The sequence below is a fragment of the Podarcis filfolensis genome (assembly GCF_964270895.1).
Source record: "Podarcis filfolensis genome assembly, chromosome: 3".
Lineage (NCBI taxonomy): Eukaryota > Metazoa > Chordata > Lepidosauria > Squamata > Lacertidae > Podarcis > Podarcis filfolensis.
In genome coordinates, this window is record NC_139606.1 from 99,643,385 (window position 1) to 99,660,825 (window position 17,441).

At 44.5% G+C, this 17,441-nt stretch overlaps 1 protein-coding gene across 3 annotated transcripts in view; it reads right to left on the reverse strand.

Annotated features, from left to right (window-relative positions):
• The window catches only part of LOC310760109 (uncharacterized protein), a 33,626-nt gene extending 16,724 nt beyond the window's left edge, over positions 1-16,902 (reverse strand). The window contains exons 1-3 of one of the 3 annotated variants that reach the window (XM_083608059.1): positions 16,750-16,902; positions 15,170-15,292; positions 14,504-15,009 (exon numbers count right to left, since the gene is read on the reverse strand). In XM_083608059.1, coding sequence (XP_083464185.1) covers positions 14,858-15,009; positions 15,170-15,292; positions 16,750-16,813 — 339 coding nt within the window. In that variant the 5' untranslated portion in view covers positions 16,814-16,902 and the 3' untranslated portion in view covers positions 14,504-14,857. Of the gene's footprint in view, positions 1-14,503; positions 15,010-15,169; positions 15,293-16,749 lie in introns of those variants that run through there. The other 2 variants (XM_083608057.1, XM_083608056.1) reach the window with 2 other exon arrangements.
• Between the last annotated feature and the right edge of the window lie 539 nt (positions 16,903-17,441).

Sequence of the window (17,441 nt, forward strand, 5' to 3'; positions counted from 1 at the left end):
ATCTTGAAAAGAACAGAACCATTTGCACAGAGTCATTACACACAGTCAATTAAAATGCATGTATACCTTTAACCCTTATCCCCAATAAAGAACTTGTCACACCAGGAAGAAGGAAAAGGCTGGTTTATTACATGGAAAAGCAAAGAATGAATATGTTCTGCTTTAGACAGCCTGTTAAAAAACCTGCAGGCAGCAAAATGACCATGGTTACATTCACACACCTTATTTCTGTAGAGCAAAAGTGTCCCTAGGTACCTAAAAGCCCAGAGGGTGAGCGCAGGGACAGGACACTAGCTGGTCTCTCCATAAAAGATAGGAAATGTATTGGAGTCACAGAGAGTTCATGAAATGTATTTGGAAAAGAGAGCCTTCTTTCATTGCCTGTTGCTGCTGGCAGGGTTGAGGAGAATGAAGGGTGTCATTTCCCCAGCTGGAAACATGAACTAGGAGGGAGGCTTGGTGAAGTGCAAAGAGAAGAGAGGGGGCTGGCAAGATGCAAATGGGGAGAAGGGGGTTTGGTAGGGTGAGGGTTTGGTAGGTTGCAAAGGGAGGGCTTAATGCAATGGGTGATTTGTAGGTGGGATTGGTGATTAAGTTGAGGAGGGCAGGCAGCCCCTAGTAATAGAATACAATGTAATAAAAAGAAGCAATATGTATAAACATGAAAACTCTGCAACATCTAGCACAATTGCTACAACAGACAAATCATTAGGTTGCCCTTCAAGATCCTCAGCAATTTGCAGGTGGCCAGTGGATGTAACAGGAATCTATGGTTGTCTGCTATATACAATAGGAACTTTCCTCCATGAGGCTCCCTTGGAATGAAGTGAACGGAAGTTGATAACAGGTGTGCCTGTTTTAAAGAGCCAGGCCACATCCCAGACTGAAAAAGGAGACAACCGAAAGGAGCAGACCATATGCATTTGTGGGGGGGGGGGGGGTCTTCAGATGGCCTTCATACCTGTCTACATGTCCCTGTTGCAGAAATCAAAATTATCGCAGCAGACATTATTCACCATGTACTTCTCATTTTTGTTGCTAACAGATGTCACCTCAAAGCCAATGCCACACATTTCATCATTTTCAGCACAGTAGGTCAGTCTCCATACAGGTTTCTTAGCTATGAGGGTAGTGGGTAGAATCAATTGGAACAGAAAATGAGTACAAGCATTAATGTTTCTGTTCCCTGATTGCCATTTATACTTCATATAGTTACTTATGTTTCAAAACACATTCCATACAACCCATTTTATCATCAAAACAGTAGGGGACACTTGCTTCCATTGTATAGATGTGATAAAGCAAGGAAAATTCAGCATTGCACAACTGAGAGTGCATTGATAACTCAGCTGTAGGTCACAAAAATGTTTTGTATGAAGCTTCAATCCGTAGCATATCCAAGTAAGAAGGATAAAGTGGCAAATGGGATGTTTTGCCCCATCAAATAAACCAAAGGGCATGGAACTACTGTGCCAATTCATGTACCAATATCTGAAATCACTGAAATTTGCATGGGCAATATTTTACACCAATGTTTACCATGGCAGTGGTGGAAAGGTCTATGGCAGGGGTCCTCAAACCTTTTAAACAGGGGGCCGGTTCACTGTCCCTCAGACACTGTTGGGGGCTGCTGAGATAAACCCGGTGGGCCTGTAGTTTTAGGACCCCTGCCTTAGAAGGTCACAACCTTGTCATAAGGGATGATGGCCATTTCCTGTTTGTCTCTAGAAACACATGGTACACACAGGTACACTGCCTCTAAAAATTCTAAAGTTCCATTTAGCTACCAGAAGCCTATGAAGTGTTCACATCTGACTTAAGAGCCAGGCTTAAATCCACACATGAAGTTCACAGGGTGATCTCAAGCCAGTTTTTGAGCCTGAACTCTCTTACAGGGCTGTGGCAAGAATAAAACAGAATGGAGAGAAGAAAGAAGAAGAGCTATGTACCCTGAACTCCTTGAGAAAAGGATAGGATTAAAATGACAGACAACTAGAAAATCCCTCCAGGAATTTGTCTTCTTGTGATTTTTTTTTTTAACAAACCATCACCAACACCACCACTAAAAGAAGAGCACAACTGGGCTTGACTTAATGTCAGCTGCGGAAGAGTCATCCTCGCCCCTCCAGCTCCATCATTCTCATCATTCTCAGCCCTCTTATCGTGTTCCTCATAGGAACACCAGATGAGCCCTGCTGGATCAGGCCAATGGCCCATCTAATCCAGCATCCTGTCTTCCCAGTGGCCACCCAATGCCTGTGGGAAACCCCCGTGAGCAGGATTCGAGCACCTTCCGATTCCCATCAACAGGCATTCAGAAGTCCTGCTGCCTCTGACCCTCCCAGGACGCACGCAAATAAATCACCCCCCCCCAACCTCACACTTTCCATGTAGCCTTGGGCACAATCTCCCTCCCTCCCCAACCAGGTGCCTCTTGCAAGTATGACCCCCACCCCTGCCTCAGCTTCCTTTCCCCCAGGCCTACCAGAAACACGGCTCTATCCATGTTTTTACATGCCTTCTTCCCACCATGCTTCGCCATGTTCCTTCCTTTTCCTCAGTATGTCACGTAGAGACACTGTCAGGAGAAATGGTGGGATAGAAATCAATATACAATGTGAGGGTCCTGTTCCCACCCTCACCGCCTCTGCCAGGCTCACGCTTCCCCAAAATTCACCTCAGGTGGAGGGGAGGGAGGGCACCCTTTCCCCCTGCCCTGAAGTTGGCGACATCAGCGCCACACCCGCCCCCCGCTGCTGCGGCCAGTGAGGAAACACAAAAGCGCCGGTACATTACCTCTCTCCACCCTTTCTCTTTTTATTTTAAATTTCCATGGAGCCCCAGAGAACAAGGGCTCATGTGTACCTGTGTGAGAGCGAATTGCTTTGTTCCATCTGTCCGAGAGTTCCCGGATGCAGCACCCCCCTTTTTTCTTTGCTCCTTTCCCTCAGTTGTGTGTCCTGCCCAGTGCTCCTGCATGAATCCCCTCAATGCCCAGTTTGTACTCTTGTGCCAAAATTCCAAAAGGCCCCACCCACTTCCACGTCCTGACCACACCTCAGTGGTGGGTGTGCATGCATGTGTAAAAGGCAACGGGCCAAAGGGACTAAGCACATGCGTTCGTTCTTTTCAACAGAATTGCCACACCACGCCGGGTTTACCTTGCCACGCTTCCTGCGGCCAGTCAGAAGCCTCGCCGCCCACTCAGTCAGTTCCCGCCCACTGAGGTAAACCCAGTATGGTGTTTCAGTCAGTCAGTCAGCAGCGTTTCGCTCAGTCAGTCCCTGCACGCTGAGGTAAACCCGGTGCGGAGCTTTGGCCAGCGGGCTGGATTTATAAGCCTGGCGGACCAGATCCAACCCACGGACCATAGTTTGAGGACCCCTGGTCTATGGGAACAGTTAACAACGCATCCAGGGAAGGATGAGAGATTTCTGATACTTCTCAGTGGCTTCAGATGTCAAAAAAGCATATCTGACGGGAAAATCTAGCATTTAATCATAGTGAATTGTTTCCCACAGATTTTGGAAGGGGTTGTTAAGCAATCTTTGTTTATCATATAGATCTATGTCTTCCCGTATGCAATTCAACATAGAGATCTGCATTGTATATTGGAAAAAATCTAGGAGTGGAAAAAGGAACCAGCCCCACCAATTACCCTTGGGGTGAGATGGTTAATGCTGAGGATATTGCCTCCACCACCATCTTTCCTGGAGATTTATGCTCCTTTTGCACCACCCTCTTTTCCCCAGCCGGAAAATGGTACCGCCTATTGCAGCTGCCCAAACTACTGCAGCTGCCATTTCAAAATTGGGAGAGAAGGAAAAGCTTATAGACTTTTCAAAGGTGTCCTGCAAGCAAACCTTTGGATCCCAACACCTTGGAAGTCCTAATGGGGCTCTTGCCCCTCCAAACTGCATCCACTTTGGGCAAAAGAGGAAAAAGTTAAAACCATTGCTATATTTTCCCTTATCGTGAATGGGAAGCACGGAGCATTTTATACACAGTGGCTCAAGATCCAGATTATGGACTAAAGCCGTGCTATTTTTCTGGGAAAAGTGGTGCTGGAACTCACCATGAACGCCTTCCTTGTTCTCTTATAATGGCAATGGTATCTACCTGGAGGGGTCCAGCTGAAAAAAAGTTCTGGACTAAAGCACAGAGAACACAGAGCATCTCAGAAGCTGACTGATTACAAAAAAAGGACAGGGAATGCAGGTAAAAGGTAAATCGAGACTTCCGGTCAGCGCCAGCAACTGTAATGGCGGATTTCCTCTGATTTCCGGAGGAAATCTGCTTCGTGGAGCCAGGGTTCTACCGCTACGGCGAAGCGGGGACCCGAAAAAAATCACAGGCGGGGAAGCCTGTGAACTGAAGGCTCGGCGGGCTCCATTTGCGTCCCCCCCGCTGCAAAGGAGCCTTTTTAAAGGCTCCGGAACATACCGGGGGTGAGCGGCGCGGAGCTGAGAGCTGTCTACCCGTCTCCGCGAAGCGAAGCCGCATGCCATGGTTGGAGAGCGCTGACTTCTTCCTTTGAAATTTGGACTAAAAGTAACAACCCGTGAGTATTACGGAAATTGGACATTAAAAATCACCCTTTTTTGATTCGGCACGAGCGGGGAAGGCGTAAAGAGGAAGTCCGTCTCCCCCTTTTGTAAACATTTTAAAGCAAGGACTAGATAACTAAGGTTGAAAAGAACATCTTCTTCGTGGGAAGTCAAAAGTAACTAATTTCACGTTTTGGCAGTATAAGTGAATGTGCTGGAGGATAAGAATTAATTCTGAAAGTGGATTGATACCCCTCCCCCAGGACCCGGGAGCGATCCGCGAGGGAGCCTGTTGGAGAGATTTAAAAGACTTTGACAGCTGTCAAATTAGCTGTCAAAGCTGAGAGGGAAAAAAAAGAGAGAGAACTTTGTTTCTATTGCCTCGGCTGGTTATATTTGTTACATATAGGTAACAAATTGTCGAAAACCAAGGAAAATAAAGGACTTTTGGATTTACAACTGGAAGGAATACTAAGTAACCAGTACTCCCCTAGAGGGGGCTCTGGGACATTACAGAATGGCTGTAAGTGGAAAAATACAGACGGCACTCGAGAAGATATTTCGAAGCCTGGGAAAACTTCACGAACAAAGCATTGTTTTGGCTAAAAATGTCATAATATTGAATGAAAAAGCAAACAAACCTGTGGAAATTGGAAGGGACTTGACTCAAGTCTCTGTACCAGAACAAAAAGACTGTGCCCTTGAACTAAAAACTCTTGCAGCTGAACAAGAAAAGGAACTTGAGAAATTTGAAGAAGCTACATATGACAACTTAGAGGGAAAGGAAGGAGGAGCTATAATGCAGCAGAGGATTAAAGAAAGAAGCAAAAAACAAGATTTGGATTACAATCATGAATATGGAGACCTGGCAGGCCAGAGGCCTGTAAAGATGGACTTAAAGGGAAAGGTAAATTTGACCAAAGTGGAAGCAGGAGTTTTTGGGACATTTGGTCTTAAAAGAAGTAAAAAACAAGATTTGGATTACAATTTTAAATATGGTGGCCTGGCAGGAAGAAGTATGGACCTTATGGGGACAGAGCTTCTCCGAGATCTGGCGTTTAACATAAAGGACTATCAAAAAAACCGGCAGAGAGGAAAGGAGAGAGATTTAAGGGCCTCGGATGTGAGATCACCAGGCTGATACCAGATGGATTGATGGACATTGGTTGGGGATTGAAACCGGGAAAAGTGGGGAGTGGGGTTTTGGGTATGCAAAGGCGGTATAAATATATTCTTTTTTTCTTTCTTGTAAATAATCTGTTTTGCTATTTTAGATTAAAATGGGGAAATCGTGAAATGGAATTGGAGTCGACTTTAGAAAAAGGTATTAAGAATAAGATTTGATGTACCAAGATTGAGATTTACGTCAAAATTGGTTAAACAAAAGGATTTAAATATAACAAGGTAAAATTTGGGGACAGGAACTTGTTGAACTAAAAATTGAATTGGAATACAAGAAGAGGAGATGTGGGGAAGTCAAGGAAAAATGTTAATGAAAGATATATGTTTGTTTTTGTTTTTTTTCTTTTTGTGTGTGTGTGTGTGTTTTTTTTTGTTTTTTAAATTTTTTTTGAAAACTTCAATAAATATTTTATGGGAAAAAAAAGAGGATATACTGGGGGGGGGGGAGGTAAATCTTGGGATCCTTCCACACTTACCGAAAGGCAACATTGTATAGACAAGACACGTCCCATTTTCTGAGTTGGTTTCACAGGTTTTATTAACTTCATTTGGAGTACGTGAGTTGGATAGTTCACATTTCAGGGTGCTTGCTCCAAAATAATAATAATAATAAGAATAAGAATAAGAATAATAATAATACAAAAAGGAAAAATGAAAACAAATCCCCACTCTTGTAATTAAAATATTGAGCTTTGAGTGAGAATGAAAAAAATAACTTTTATTTGGTAGCTCTTTGCACTGCATATTCTCTACATGGCTGACAGCACAAAAACTCTAAATCAGAGAAGAAGAAGGAAAAGGTAAAGGTAAAGGACCTCTAACAGTTAAGTCCAGTTGCGAACGACTTTGGGGTTGAGGCGCTCATCTCACTTTAGTGGCCAAGGGAGCCAACGTTTGTCCACAGACAGTTCTTCCGGGTCATGTGGCCAGCAGGACTAAGCCACTTCTGGCGAAACCAGAGCAGCGCATGGAAACGCCGTTTACCTTCCCACCAGAGCAGTACCTATTTATCTACTTGCATTGGTGTGCTTTTGAACTGCTAGGTTGGCAGGAGCTGGGACTAAGCAACCGGAGCTCACCCCGTCGCAGGGATTCAGACTGCCAACCTTCTGATCAGAAAGCCCTAGGCTCAGTGATTTAGACCACAGTGCCACCCGCGTCTCATAATTAGAGAAACCTTAGCCTAAATACATACAAAAAAATCAAGACTTTGCAATGCCCTGGTTTTCTTGAGGCAAGGAACTTACCTCCAAGTCGAAAGTAGATGACAACATAGAAAGCCAGGAGTATGATGCGAACTTTGGGAAGCATCTTGGAACTGGGAGGGTCCTGCTCACCACAGTGGAGCTCCAGGATACAGAGGAAGGAGTGCTGATCTCCTTTCACTTCCAATAGGATGGACAAGCTTATTGTTTCATTTGCAAGGCGGCTGCTCAGGGACCTCAGAGATCATTCTGTCCCTGTTCCTTGCTTAAATAGAGAGCATAATGGACTATGAAATCACAAACTGGCCATTCACATGCAGGACTGGACATCCCTGAGGGGGGTTTGACAAAATCCCAGCCAGTCCCGATCATGGGCGTGCCGGAGCGCACCCCCCCCAGCCTGGCTGCTGTGGCAGATCACGCCCCCTGGCCTGGCCGCCATGGCAGAGTGTGCCTCCCGGCCTGGCCGCCAGGCCGGATCGCATCCCTGGCTGTGCCGCCATGCCAGATTGCGCCCCCCTGGCCAGGTGTGATCACCCCACCCCTTTTTCGGGAGTCACGGGGGGCAGCATGCCATTACCCTGCACTCCTGCCTGGAGGAGGCAGGCAGGCAGGCAGGGGAGAGAATGGGAAAGAGGCAGCCGAGCAAAAACAGAGGGGGGTGGGAGTGGGTGCCTCAGGCCCCATCCCGTCCCTCCCTATGGGCAGTTCACACTGCCCCAGGTGCCATAGAGGTTTTCTCCGCCACTGACTGGACTTATACAGTGTCATGTGAGTTGGACTCAAACAGGGACAGTATGAGATGTTAAGCAAGAAAAGTGGGGAGAGAGAATTTGCACGTGTGCTTTATTGGTTACGGTTGTCCCAGTGATTAAAAAAAACCCTACAGTATAGCCCATAGTCCAAATAATTATTACCCACACTTGTAGTAGAACCAACCAGCCCTTGAGTGGTGAGGGGGGCAGCATTAGGTCAGGGGTGACTTTTACTGCCCTGAATCCTCCCCATCACCCGAATTTCCTCCTTCCTGGTTTCACAGCCTGTGAATGATGTCAGTGGAGAACATATTGGAATCAGGAGGATTGTGTTGCCGCAGCAAAACTCCTGGATGCAGAAGGAGGAGCACTCATCTACACTCACTTTCAGCAAGATGGACAAGCTTCTTCCTTTTATTCCATTGGCAACATGACTGCACAGGCACCTTGAGGACAATTTTGTCCTTCTTCCTTGCATGGGTGAAGAGAATTGTGGGCTATGAAATCACAAACTGGTCATTCACATAGAGTACATAGGTGAAGATTGGGCTGATGGGTTGTAATGTGCATGTGACTAAAACAGGGCTTGTACAGGGTGCATTCCTGTTCTAGAAAGAAATGCTTATCTTATCTTGTGCCACAATGTTCTTGGAGATACTGTATTACACTCTCATCCAGTAAGACAGACAAGCTGCTTCTTTTTATCTCATTGAGGACATGGCTGCACCGGCAGCTCAAGGGTCATTTTGCCTCTACTCGTTGTCTGTGTATGTACAGTGGGTTGAGACACAGCCTGATTAGGCTTATCCGGAGTGAACCTCAGTTGTCAGAGGATGAGGGTCAGTGGGAGTGGAAAGGAGACCTTGCATCTTGTCTGAGCCACCTCCTGCTCTTCTACCACGAGGTATCTTCTGCAGAACAGGAAGGCTTGCACCATTGGGGATGACAATGACAGGATGTAATCTCAGCCTGTTCTCCTCAGCACCGCTCACTTATGCTCATTGCTTCCAGTCTGTTCAGCCCTTCTGCCACTCACGACAGCACATTTACTCCAGCTCTGACTCCTGTTGCAGAGTGTGGGAAGAAGTCAGGGAAGGTGGTGGCAGCAGGAGTGCAGGATGAAAGAGGATCAAAGAGAATACAGCGTGGTCCAATCAGCCCACTTGTGGATGAAATAAGCAGCTGTGATACATACAGCACCACAATTATGAATGTATATAATCATGAATAATTCATGAATCATATTTTAAATGAATTATAGCAGTCCAGAACTGATCCCACTAAAGTTTATAAATTATTCCCATGTATACCAGTAATTTGGGATAAAAACATCCCCCCTCCCATATAAAAACATCCCCCCTCCATTGCTATCTTGCAACTGAATGTTATCTGTAAACTTTGGCAGTACCCAAACATTCAGAGGAGGGGGAACTATGACTAAATTTTAGGTATTGCTTGAGAATATTTATGGAAACCTATTTACTGATATTTTATCTCTCTATCTATTGAGCAGATCACGTGAGAATTCAGCTATCAAGCTGAGGATTTGGGTACCTGGATGACAACATGTCATCTGCACAGAGCGCCCATTTGCTACCAAGTCAGGTCATGTATTAATTGACAAAGCCCTGGACAACTTAGGTTCAAGGTACCTTAGGGACTGCCTGAATGCTTGTGGACACATGGTCCACCAATAAGGTTGTCTTGTAGTTTGAGAAACAGAGAGATTTGTGCATCTGAAGAACTCTACTCCCAGAATTCCTTGTGCACGTGCAGGAGCAGCAGGAAGGGAAAGCTGGTGAGAGGAACAAAGCACCATAACAATAAGGGACAGTGGAGGCTGTGCTACTAGTGTTTCTGTTAGCGCTGCTCTCCTCTACCCATGTGTCCCCAGTGTCTTCCCCACATCTGCTCTGGAGGGTTAATGGGAGTGGAGATGCAAAACATATTGGGCAGTAGCACAGAAAGAGGAGAGAAAGTGTTGTTGCACAGGCATAAATCTTTGCAATAATGGGATGATTTTGCTGGATCTAAACCCTATGATTGACTGAATGGTGACTTCTTCACATATTATGCCAGCTTTTGTGCATTCATTGCTATGTACTGAATTTCACCAGAGAGTTTTTGCACACAGCTGCAACAGATGGAATTAAGTATTTAGATAGATTCCCCCCTCCCCCATGGTTTATTTTATTTTACAACATAAAAGAGAGAGAATGGAGTTTGTGGGTGAAGTCAAACCTCTGCGTTAGCAGCACTGAAGTGACCTCCTTGGGGGCAAGCCTGGGCAGTGTATATGGAGGTCCTGGGCTGCTCATATGAGAAGACCCCCATCTCAGCCTTACTGATGTGGTCCAAAGGAAAGCAGAGCAATATGTTTGGCACCAGTTTGGCTGCAGGAGTTGCCAGAAGGAGGCGTACAAGACGCTATCCAACCATCTTAGGGACTCCACTCTGGATTTGTGCAGGGTTTACTCCTTAGTCTTTTCTTCTCCCCACAATATCTTACAAGGCAGCAGATGTTTAGGATCAGAGTGATTAGCACATCTATGGGGTGATTTATGTGCATGAAGGAAATGAACTCCTTCTCATGTCCAGTTTCTTCAAGGAATCCTTTCATATGCATCTGCTTGGCCTTGTTTCTCTCTGCTCTTAGCCAAGTGTGCTTTTTGTCAGCTCCCCATGACAGCAGCTCAAATAGCACAGGCAATATGCATGGTACTGTAGAATGTGATGCCCTATGGACCATACGGACTATAGACCAATGGTGAGGGCATTGCTGGTGAACAGATAGACAAATATTGTTTGCTTTCATAACCAAACTGATAGGTTTTTGCCTATCAGCTAGGTCAGGCATAGGCAAACTCCGGCCCTCCAGCTGTTTTGGGACTACAACTCCCATCATCCCTAGCTAACAGGACCAGTGGTCAGGGATGATGGGACTCGTAGTCCTCAAACTTCTGGAGGGATGGAGTTTGCCTATGCTGGAGCTAGGTACACAAAGCTCCTTTCATTAATATTAGGAAGTTGCATTCAGTCCTCGACACCACTCCAAAAAGGACAATAAACAGAGTACACAAAGCACATTGTACTTATTTAAATGGTACAGTTGGAAAGCAGAATAATCCAGCCTGACCAGTGACCAGTTTCTGTCTGTCCCCATAAAATGTACCTCCACTATCATTTTCATCTGCTGTAAGAAGTGTACTGTTGCAAAAGTGTATGCTTACCAAGAGACCACATTAATTGGCAGCCCAAGAACTAGAAAGTTCATATCAGGTCAGTGGACGGCCAACCTGACTACCTGGTTGATTTATCAGGGTGCAAAAGCACTGTGCGAAAATTTTCTAAGAAAAAATTCAGCTGCCCCCCCCCCCCCGATTTTGGAGCTCTGGGTTACCAGATCTTGTTTCCAAGATGAAGCCACTTTAGAAGGTAGAGCAAAATGTGGCCCCCATTTCCTTACTACCCTGTTCAATAGAGGCTGCTACACAGTTGGACTGGGAGGGCAGAAGGCAAGGAGACAAACAGCTAATGGAGCCAGAGTCAGCGACAGGCAGACTTGCACCCTGATTGGCTGGAAGAGATTGTTGGGGCAGTTCCCTATCCACCCAAATAGATCAGCCTCGGCTTATGTCATTTATAGGCTGTGAAACCAGGAAGGTTTTGGGTGATGGGGAGAAATAATAATTCAGGGCAGTAAAAGTCACCCCTGACCTAATGCTGTCACTATCACCCCACTCAAGGGCTGGTTGGTTCTACTACAGGTGTCGGGAACGATTATTTGGACTATGGGCTATACTATAGTGTTTTGTTTTGTTTTTAAATCAGCCACTGAGACAACCATAACCAATAAAGCACACATGCTAATTCTCTCCCCCCCCCCACTTGTCTTGCTTAACACCTTCGTCTTTTTCACTGTTAGTTTTTTATTATGTCTAATTTATTTATTGAAAATCAAGTGATTTTATTTATGGCTTTTGACACCCAAGATGATCGACACCCGAGTGATCAGATTGAACTGTTTTTAATTCTGAATTTCTTTTTTTTTTTAATAAATGTTTATTAAAATTTTCCATCTTAGTGAAAAAAAAATAAAAAAAGAAAAAAAGAAAAAAAATTAAAAAACACATAAAGTTTACAATCCATATTTTCAATGACATATTTCCCTGACTTCCCCACACCTCCCCTTCTTATATTCCAATTCAAATTGTTAGTTCAACAAGTTCTTATCCCCAATTTTTAACCTTTTTATATTTAGTTATTTTAAAGAAAAAACCAATTTTAACTTATAAACATCCATATTTATACATCAGTACTCATTCTTAAAACCTTTTTCTAAAGTCGACCCAAATTCCCTTCCACGAATTCCCCAATTTTCTTACTAATAACAAAGCAAAATGAAAAAAAAACAAATTATAGTTATACACCCTTTGGATTCCCAAACCCCACCACCCTCTTTCCCGGTTTCGATCCCCAACAGATGTCCATCAGTCTTAATCTACTATCAGCCTGGAGACCTCACATCCGAGGCTCTTAATTCTCTCTCAATTCCTCTCTGCCGGTTTTTTTGATAGTCTTTAGTATTAAACACCAGATCTTGGAGAAGCTCTGTCCCCATAAAGTCCATGTTTCTTCCAGCCAGACCTCCATACTTAAAAGTGGAGCCCAAATCTTGTTTCTTACTCCTTTTAAGTCCAGTTGTCCTGAAAGCTCCAACTTCCACCTTGATCAAATTTGTAATCCATAGGTCTTCAGATCTCCACATAAGGAGATCTCTCCATTCTTCAATCTCCAATTCAAACCAGATTTTCATCATCCAGTACTTGTTTTCCTTTATAACCATCATGTCAGACCTCTGGCTCGATTTAACCATCATGTCAGGCCTCTGGCTCTCCTTTGTCATCTGCAAAATTACAGCTCCTCCTTCCTTTTCTTCAGAAACAACATATGTCTCCTTCTCCACATTCTCAAAACTCTCCAGTTTCTCTTTTTATCCAGCTGCATGTGCTTCCTGAGTCAAATCCTTATCAAATTCAATGATATTATTTACTGTTAAGTTCAGAGTTGCAACATTTGTAGCCAAAACATCCATTTGGCCTTGTAACATTCCCAAGAGAACAAAAGCTCTGTCCAGCCCAGCTTGAATTTTCCCTCCTCCAGCCATTCTTGTAATGTCCCAAATCCCCCTCTAGAGGGATTTTGGTAACTTAATATTCTTTCCAGTTCAAATCCAAAAGTCAAGTTAGTTTGTATCAGTTCTTCCTTGTTTTCAACAAAATATAACCAAATTGCAACAAATATTTCCAGCAGAGACAGCAGAAACAAAGTTCTCTTTTTCCTTCTTGACAGCTAATTTTGACAGCTGTCAAACTCTTCTATATCTCCTCAACAGGCTCTCTCACAGATCACTCCCGGGTCCGGGGGGGGTGGCACTTCAGCTTTCAAAATTAGCTCTTATCCTCCGATAAGGTTATTTGTGCTTATACTGCCAAATCGTGAAATTAATATCTTTTACCCAATAAAAAAGAAGAAATTCTCTCGACCTTAGTTAACTAGTCCTTGCTTTAAATTATTTACAAGACGGGGAGGCGGACTTCCTGTTTGCACCTTCCCCGATCGTGCCAAATTCAACAAGAAAAATTTCCTTTACAAGTCCAATTTCCGTACTACTCACGGGTTGTTACTTTTAGAGTCCAATTGTTCACAAGAAGAAGTCAGCGCTCTCCGACCATGGCATGCGGCTTCACTCCGCAGGAGGAGCAGTCGACTCTCAGCACTGTGCCGCTCACCCCGTCCCCCGCTCCGAAGCCTTTAAAAAGGCTCCTTCGCAGGTCGGGGGCACAAATGGTGCCTGCCGAGTCACCAGGTTCACAGGCTTCCGCGCCTGTGATTTCTGAGGGTCCCCGCGTTGCCGCAGCGGCCAGACCCAGCTCCTGCGCAGCCGATTCCCTACGGAGCTCGGAGGGAATCCGCCATTAGCCGTTCGCGCTAACCCGGAAGTCCTTTAATTCTGAATTTCAAGCTGTTGTAACCCACCCTGGGTCCTGCTGCTGAGGGGCAGAGATTAGGAAGGAGAGGGCGTCAGGAGGTAACCCATTTTGATAATTGCTTTCTTCCGTTTCATTTTTCATCTGTGAGTATTTGCTTTTCCTTAAGTAGCTAATGAAAACAGCTTTAAATTTCCTCACTTTACTGTTTACAGTGGCCGCTTGTAACTGTTTCATAGTGTTCATTTTTATACAATGATACAGAATTTCCCTTCAGTGGCCTTACAGCACATCATCCTTGAGTGTTTTAGTCTCACCAGAAGGTGTCCTTAACCTATTGTGATTATTGAATAAACTAATTGGTAAGAACTTTTCTTTGTTTTTCTCGGCTTCTTTGCTGCCACCATGAGAGGGATCTGATTCCCCGAAGCCTAATAAAGGGCGAGTTTCCAGATCCTTTATCACCTTGGTTGCCCTCCTCTGCACATGTCCTAGCTTGTCAACAACCTTCAATTGTGGTGCCCAGAATTGGTGGCAGTATTCCAGGGGTGGTCAGACCAAGGCAGATGTCTATATCTATATAGTATTTCCATGGCCTGGGACAGATTAGCTCATGTTATCAGTTGCTAATGATCAACAGTGGGAGACAGTGACTGCCTCCATGTTATGCTCCCAGAGGCATCTGCTTGGCCACAATGGGAAACAGAATACTGAACTAGATATTCATTTTCTTTCTGATCCAGCAGGGATCTTCTGACATTAATAAGACCAGCCTTCACTCTTCACAGCTTAGTCCAAAATAAAGATTTCAATGAAAAAGTGGCTTTCTCTTGGGCTATTTTTATTTTGGAATGTGAATTCCAGGAGCTCTCTTACTAGTTGGGCTCCCTTTTATGGCACAGAATAATATTTTGTGACAAAAGAACATCATATTGACTTTAAAGAACATAAGAACATAAAATGCATACTTTATGAAACATGCGTTGATCCATGTAAATGACTGTTGGAAACTCAATTCATCTGTATGCTATATCCTACAATTTTTCAACTTTAATTACATACATATATGAAAAGTGCTAACTGCTCCTGTGGGTCCTCTGTTGTGATGCCAAAATAAGAGGAGGTGGCTAACATGTTTAGCTATGTTGCGAATCTTCCATTGGCTAGTTTTACCTCATTTATAACCCGTCATTGCAGAAATCAATGCCTATTGAAGGTTTTGATTCTTCGCAACATTTGAACTCAACATGGATATGTTTGGTCACCTGCTGTTTGGTATCACATGCTTCTTTTGGCCCACAGCCAACCTTTGTCCAGATTAGTTTCCCCTCTAAAATGAGCCAGAAAAAGAAGAGGAAAAGATGCAGTGAGCCACTTTAGTCATATTAACTATCCAGAGTATAACACAGTCCAGTTTCTTTGTCCTCAACACAGATCAGGCATGAACACAGAGAACAGTGAATCTAAAGAATGAGGGTGAGGTTTCTTACCTTCATAGGCATTGGCTATATTGCAACTTTCCAGTTCAGGGTCAGCTATGCAAAACCGGTCAGAGCCTTCAACTCCAATACATCCTTCTTCAGTCACTGTGCAGTCCCGACATAGCAAAGGATCTGCTCCAAAAGACAATTTTTCACAATTAAGCACATTCCAAACTACTGCTCAAACTCACACTGAATTGTGCATTCTGCACAATAATTTTCACACAGCACAACTTTTTACTGTTTGGGCTATTTGGTGACGAATTTGAAGAACCATCAGCCTACAGATAGCACAGTTGGTTCGAATGTGGTGCTGATAAGGTCAAGGTCACAGGTTCGATACCAAAATGAGACAGCTACATAGTCCTCCATTGCAGAGGATTGGACTAGATGATCCTCAGAGTCCCTCCCAATTCTATGATTCGATAATTTATTATGACTGCTTCCTCTGCCCCACATTTATGATTGAGTTCTGTAGCTTCACAATGATATGTATGTTGTGTCATTCCCCCTATTTCCAATGTTTCAGAATAAATGTTTTTAAGCATCCAAAACAGCACCATTGACAACGAGGCATCAGGAACCACCCAAAGTACAGGAGGGGGTCACATAATCATGTGAAGAGAGGGATAAATACAAGAGAAGTATGGGGAGAGATTGGGACGCGGGTGGCGCTGTGGGTTAAACCACAGAGCCTAGGACTTGCCGATCAGAAGGTCGGCGGTTTGAATCCCCGCAACGGGGTGAGCTCCTGTTGCTCGGTCCCTGCTCCTGCAGTTCGAAAGCATGTCAAAGTGCAAGTAGATAAATAGGTACCGCTCCGGTGGGAAGGTAAACAGCGTTTCTGTGCGCTGCTCTGGTTCGCCAGAAGCGGCTGAGTCATGCTGGCCACATGACCCGGAAGCTGTACGCCAGCTCCCTCGGCCAGTAAAGCGAGATGAGCACCGCAACCCCAGATTCGGTCACGACTGGACCTAATGGTCAGGGGTCCCTTTACCTTTTATAGGGAGAGATTAATTGTGGTGGGGTTCCAGCCCCATGAGGAACACGCATGTCCAGTGGTTGCAGAATACTAACTAGGTGGGGAGTGGAGGCAGAGGGGCAAGGGAAGTATTTTGGAGGAGCATGTGGCTGGCTGTCAGAAGCACTGAGAAGGAGTGCTCTACATCGCAGCATTTCCTTAAAGACCCCACATGTTTATTCTGATTGATAATGTGCCCTAAGATCACCTTCGCTCTTCCTTATGTAGCCTGGTGTCTCCTCTGATCTCCTGAAATCCACCACTGCAATATGAAATCCAGGCATCCATAACCCTGAGCCGTGGAGGCTGGGGAGGCAGCCTGGCTTTTTAAAAACCCTCATAAATATAGTAAGAAGATATTTGCATTTTCTTTTTATGTTAGAACATATCAAAATTGCCCCTTCCTTTAAAAAGAAAGAAAGAAAGAAAGAAAGAAAAAGAACTGCTCTTATCTATTTTTTGACATGTAGATCCATTGCCAGCCAAGTCCAAATGCCACTAAAGGTTGCTTTCTGCATGTTACACTCGAGTGAAAACCCTTCTCCGATCCCTTGTCAATGGACCTTACCTCCAGATGTGAGGAGGAGAAAGGCAGAGATTGCAAGGAGCAGGATCTGATTCTTCGGGGCCATCTTGGAATCGAGAGGGTTCTGTGGTCACAGCACAGCTCAAGTCACACTGGCTTTCAGCAAACTGGAGAAGAGGCTTCCTTTTACCCCCATGAAGAGACATCTCCAAAAGAATCCAAGAGAACATCATGTCCCCTGAAGAGGATCAAAGAGAATGCAGTGTGGTCCTATCAGCCCACTTGTGGACAAAATAAGAAGCTGTAATAGATACACCCCACAATTATAAGTGCATTTACGTGTATATAGTTAACTATGAATCCTATTTTTAAATTAATTTCAATTAGTTATAGCAGGGGTGAGCAAACTTTTTCAGCAGGGGGCCAGCCCACTGTCCCTCAGACCTTGTGGGGGGCCGGACTGTATTTTGGAAAAAAATATGAACAAATTCCTATGCCCCGCAAATAACCCAAAGATGCATTTTAAATAAAAATGCACATTCTACTCATGTAAAAACACGCTGATTCCTGGACCATCCACGGGCCGGATTTAGAAAGCAATTGGGCCACTCTCATCTATTTTTTTGACATGTCGATCCATTGCCAGCCAAGCCAAGCCAAGGAATTGCACAAGGTTTGCTTTCTGCAGGTTACACTCGAGTGAAAATCCTTCCCTCTTCCCTTGTCAGTCAATC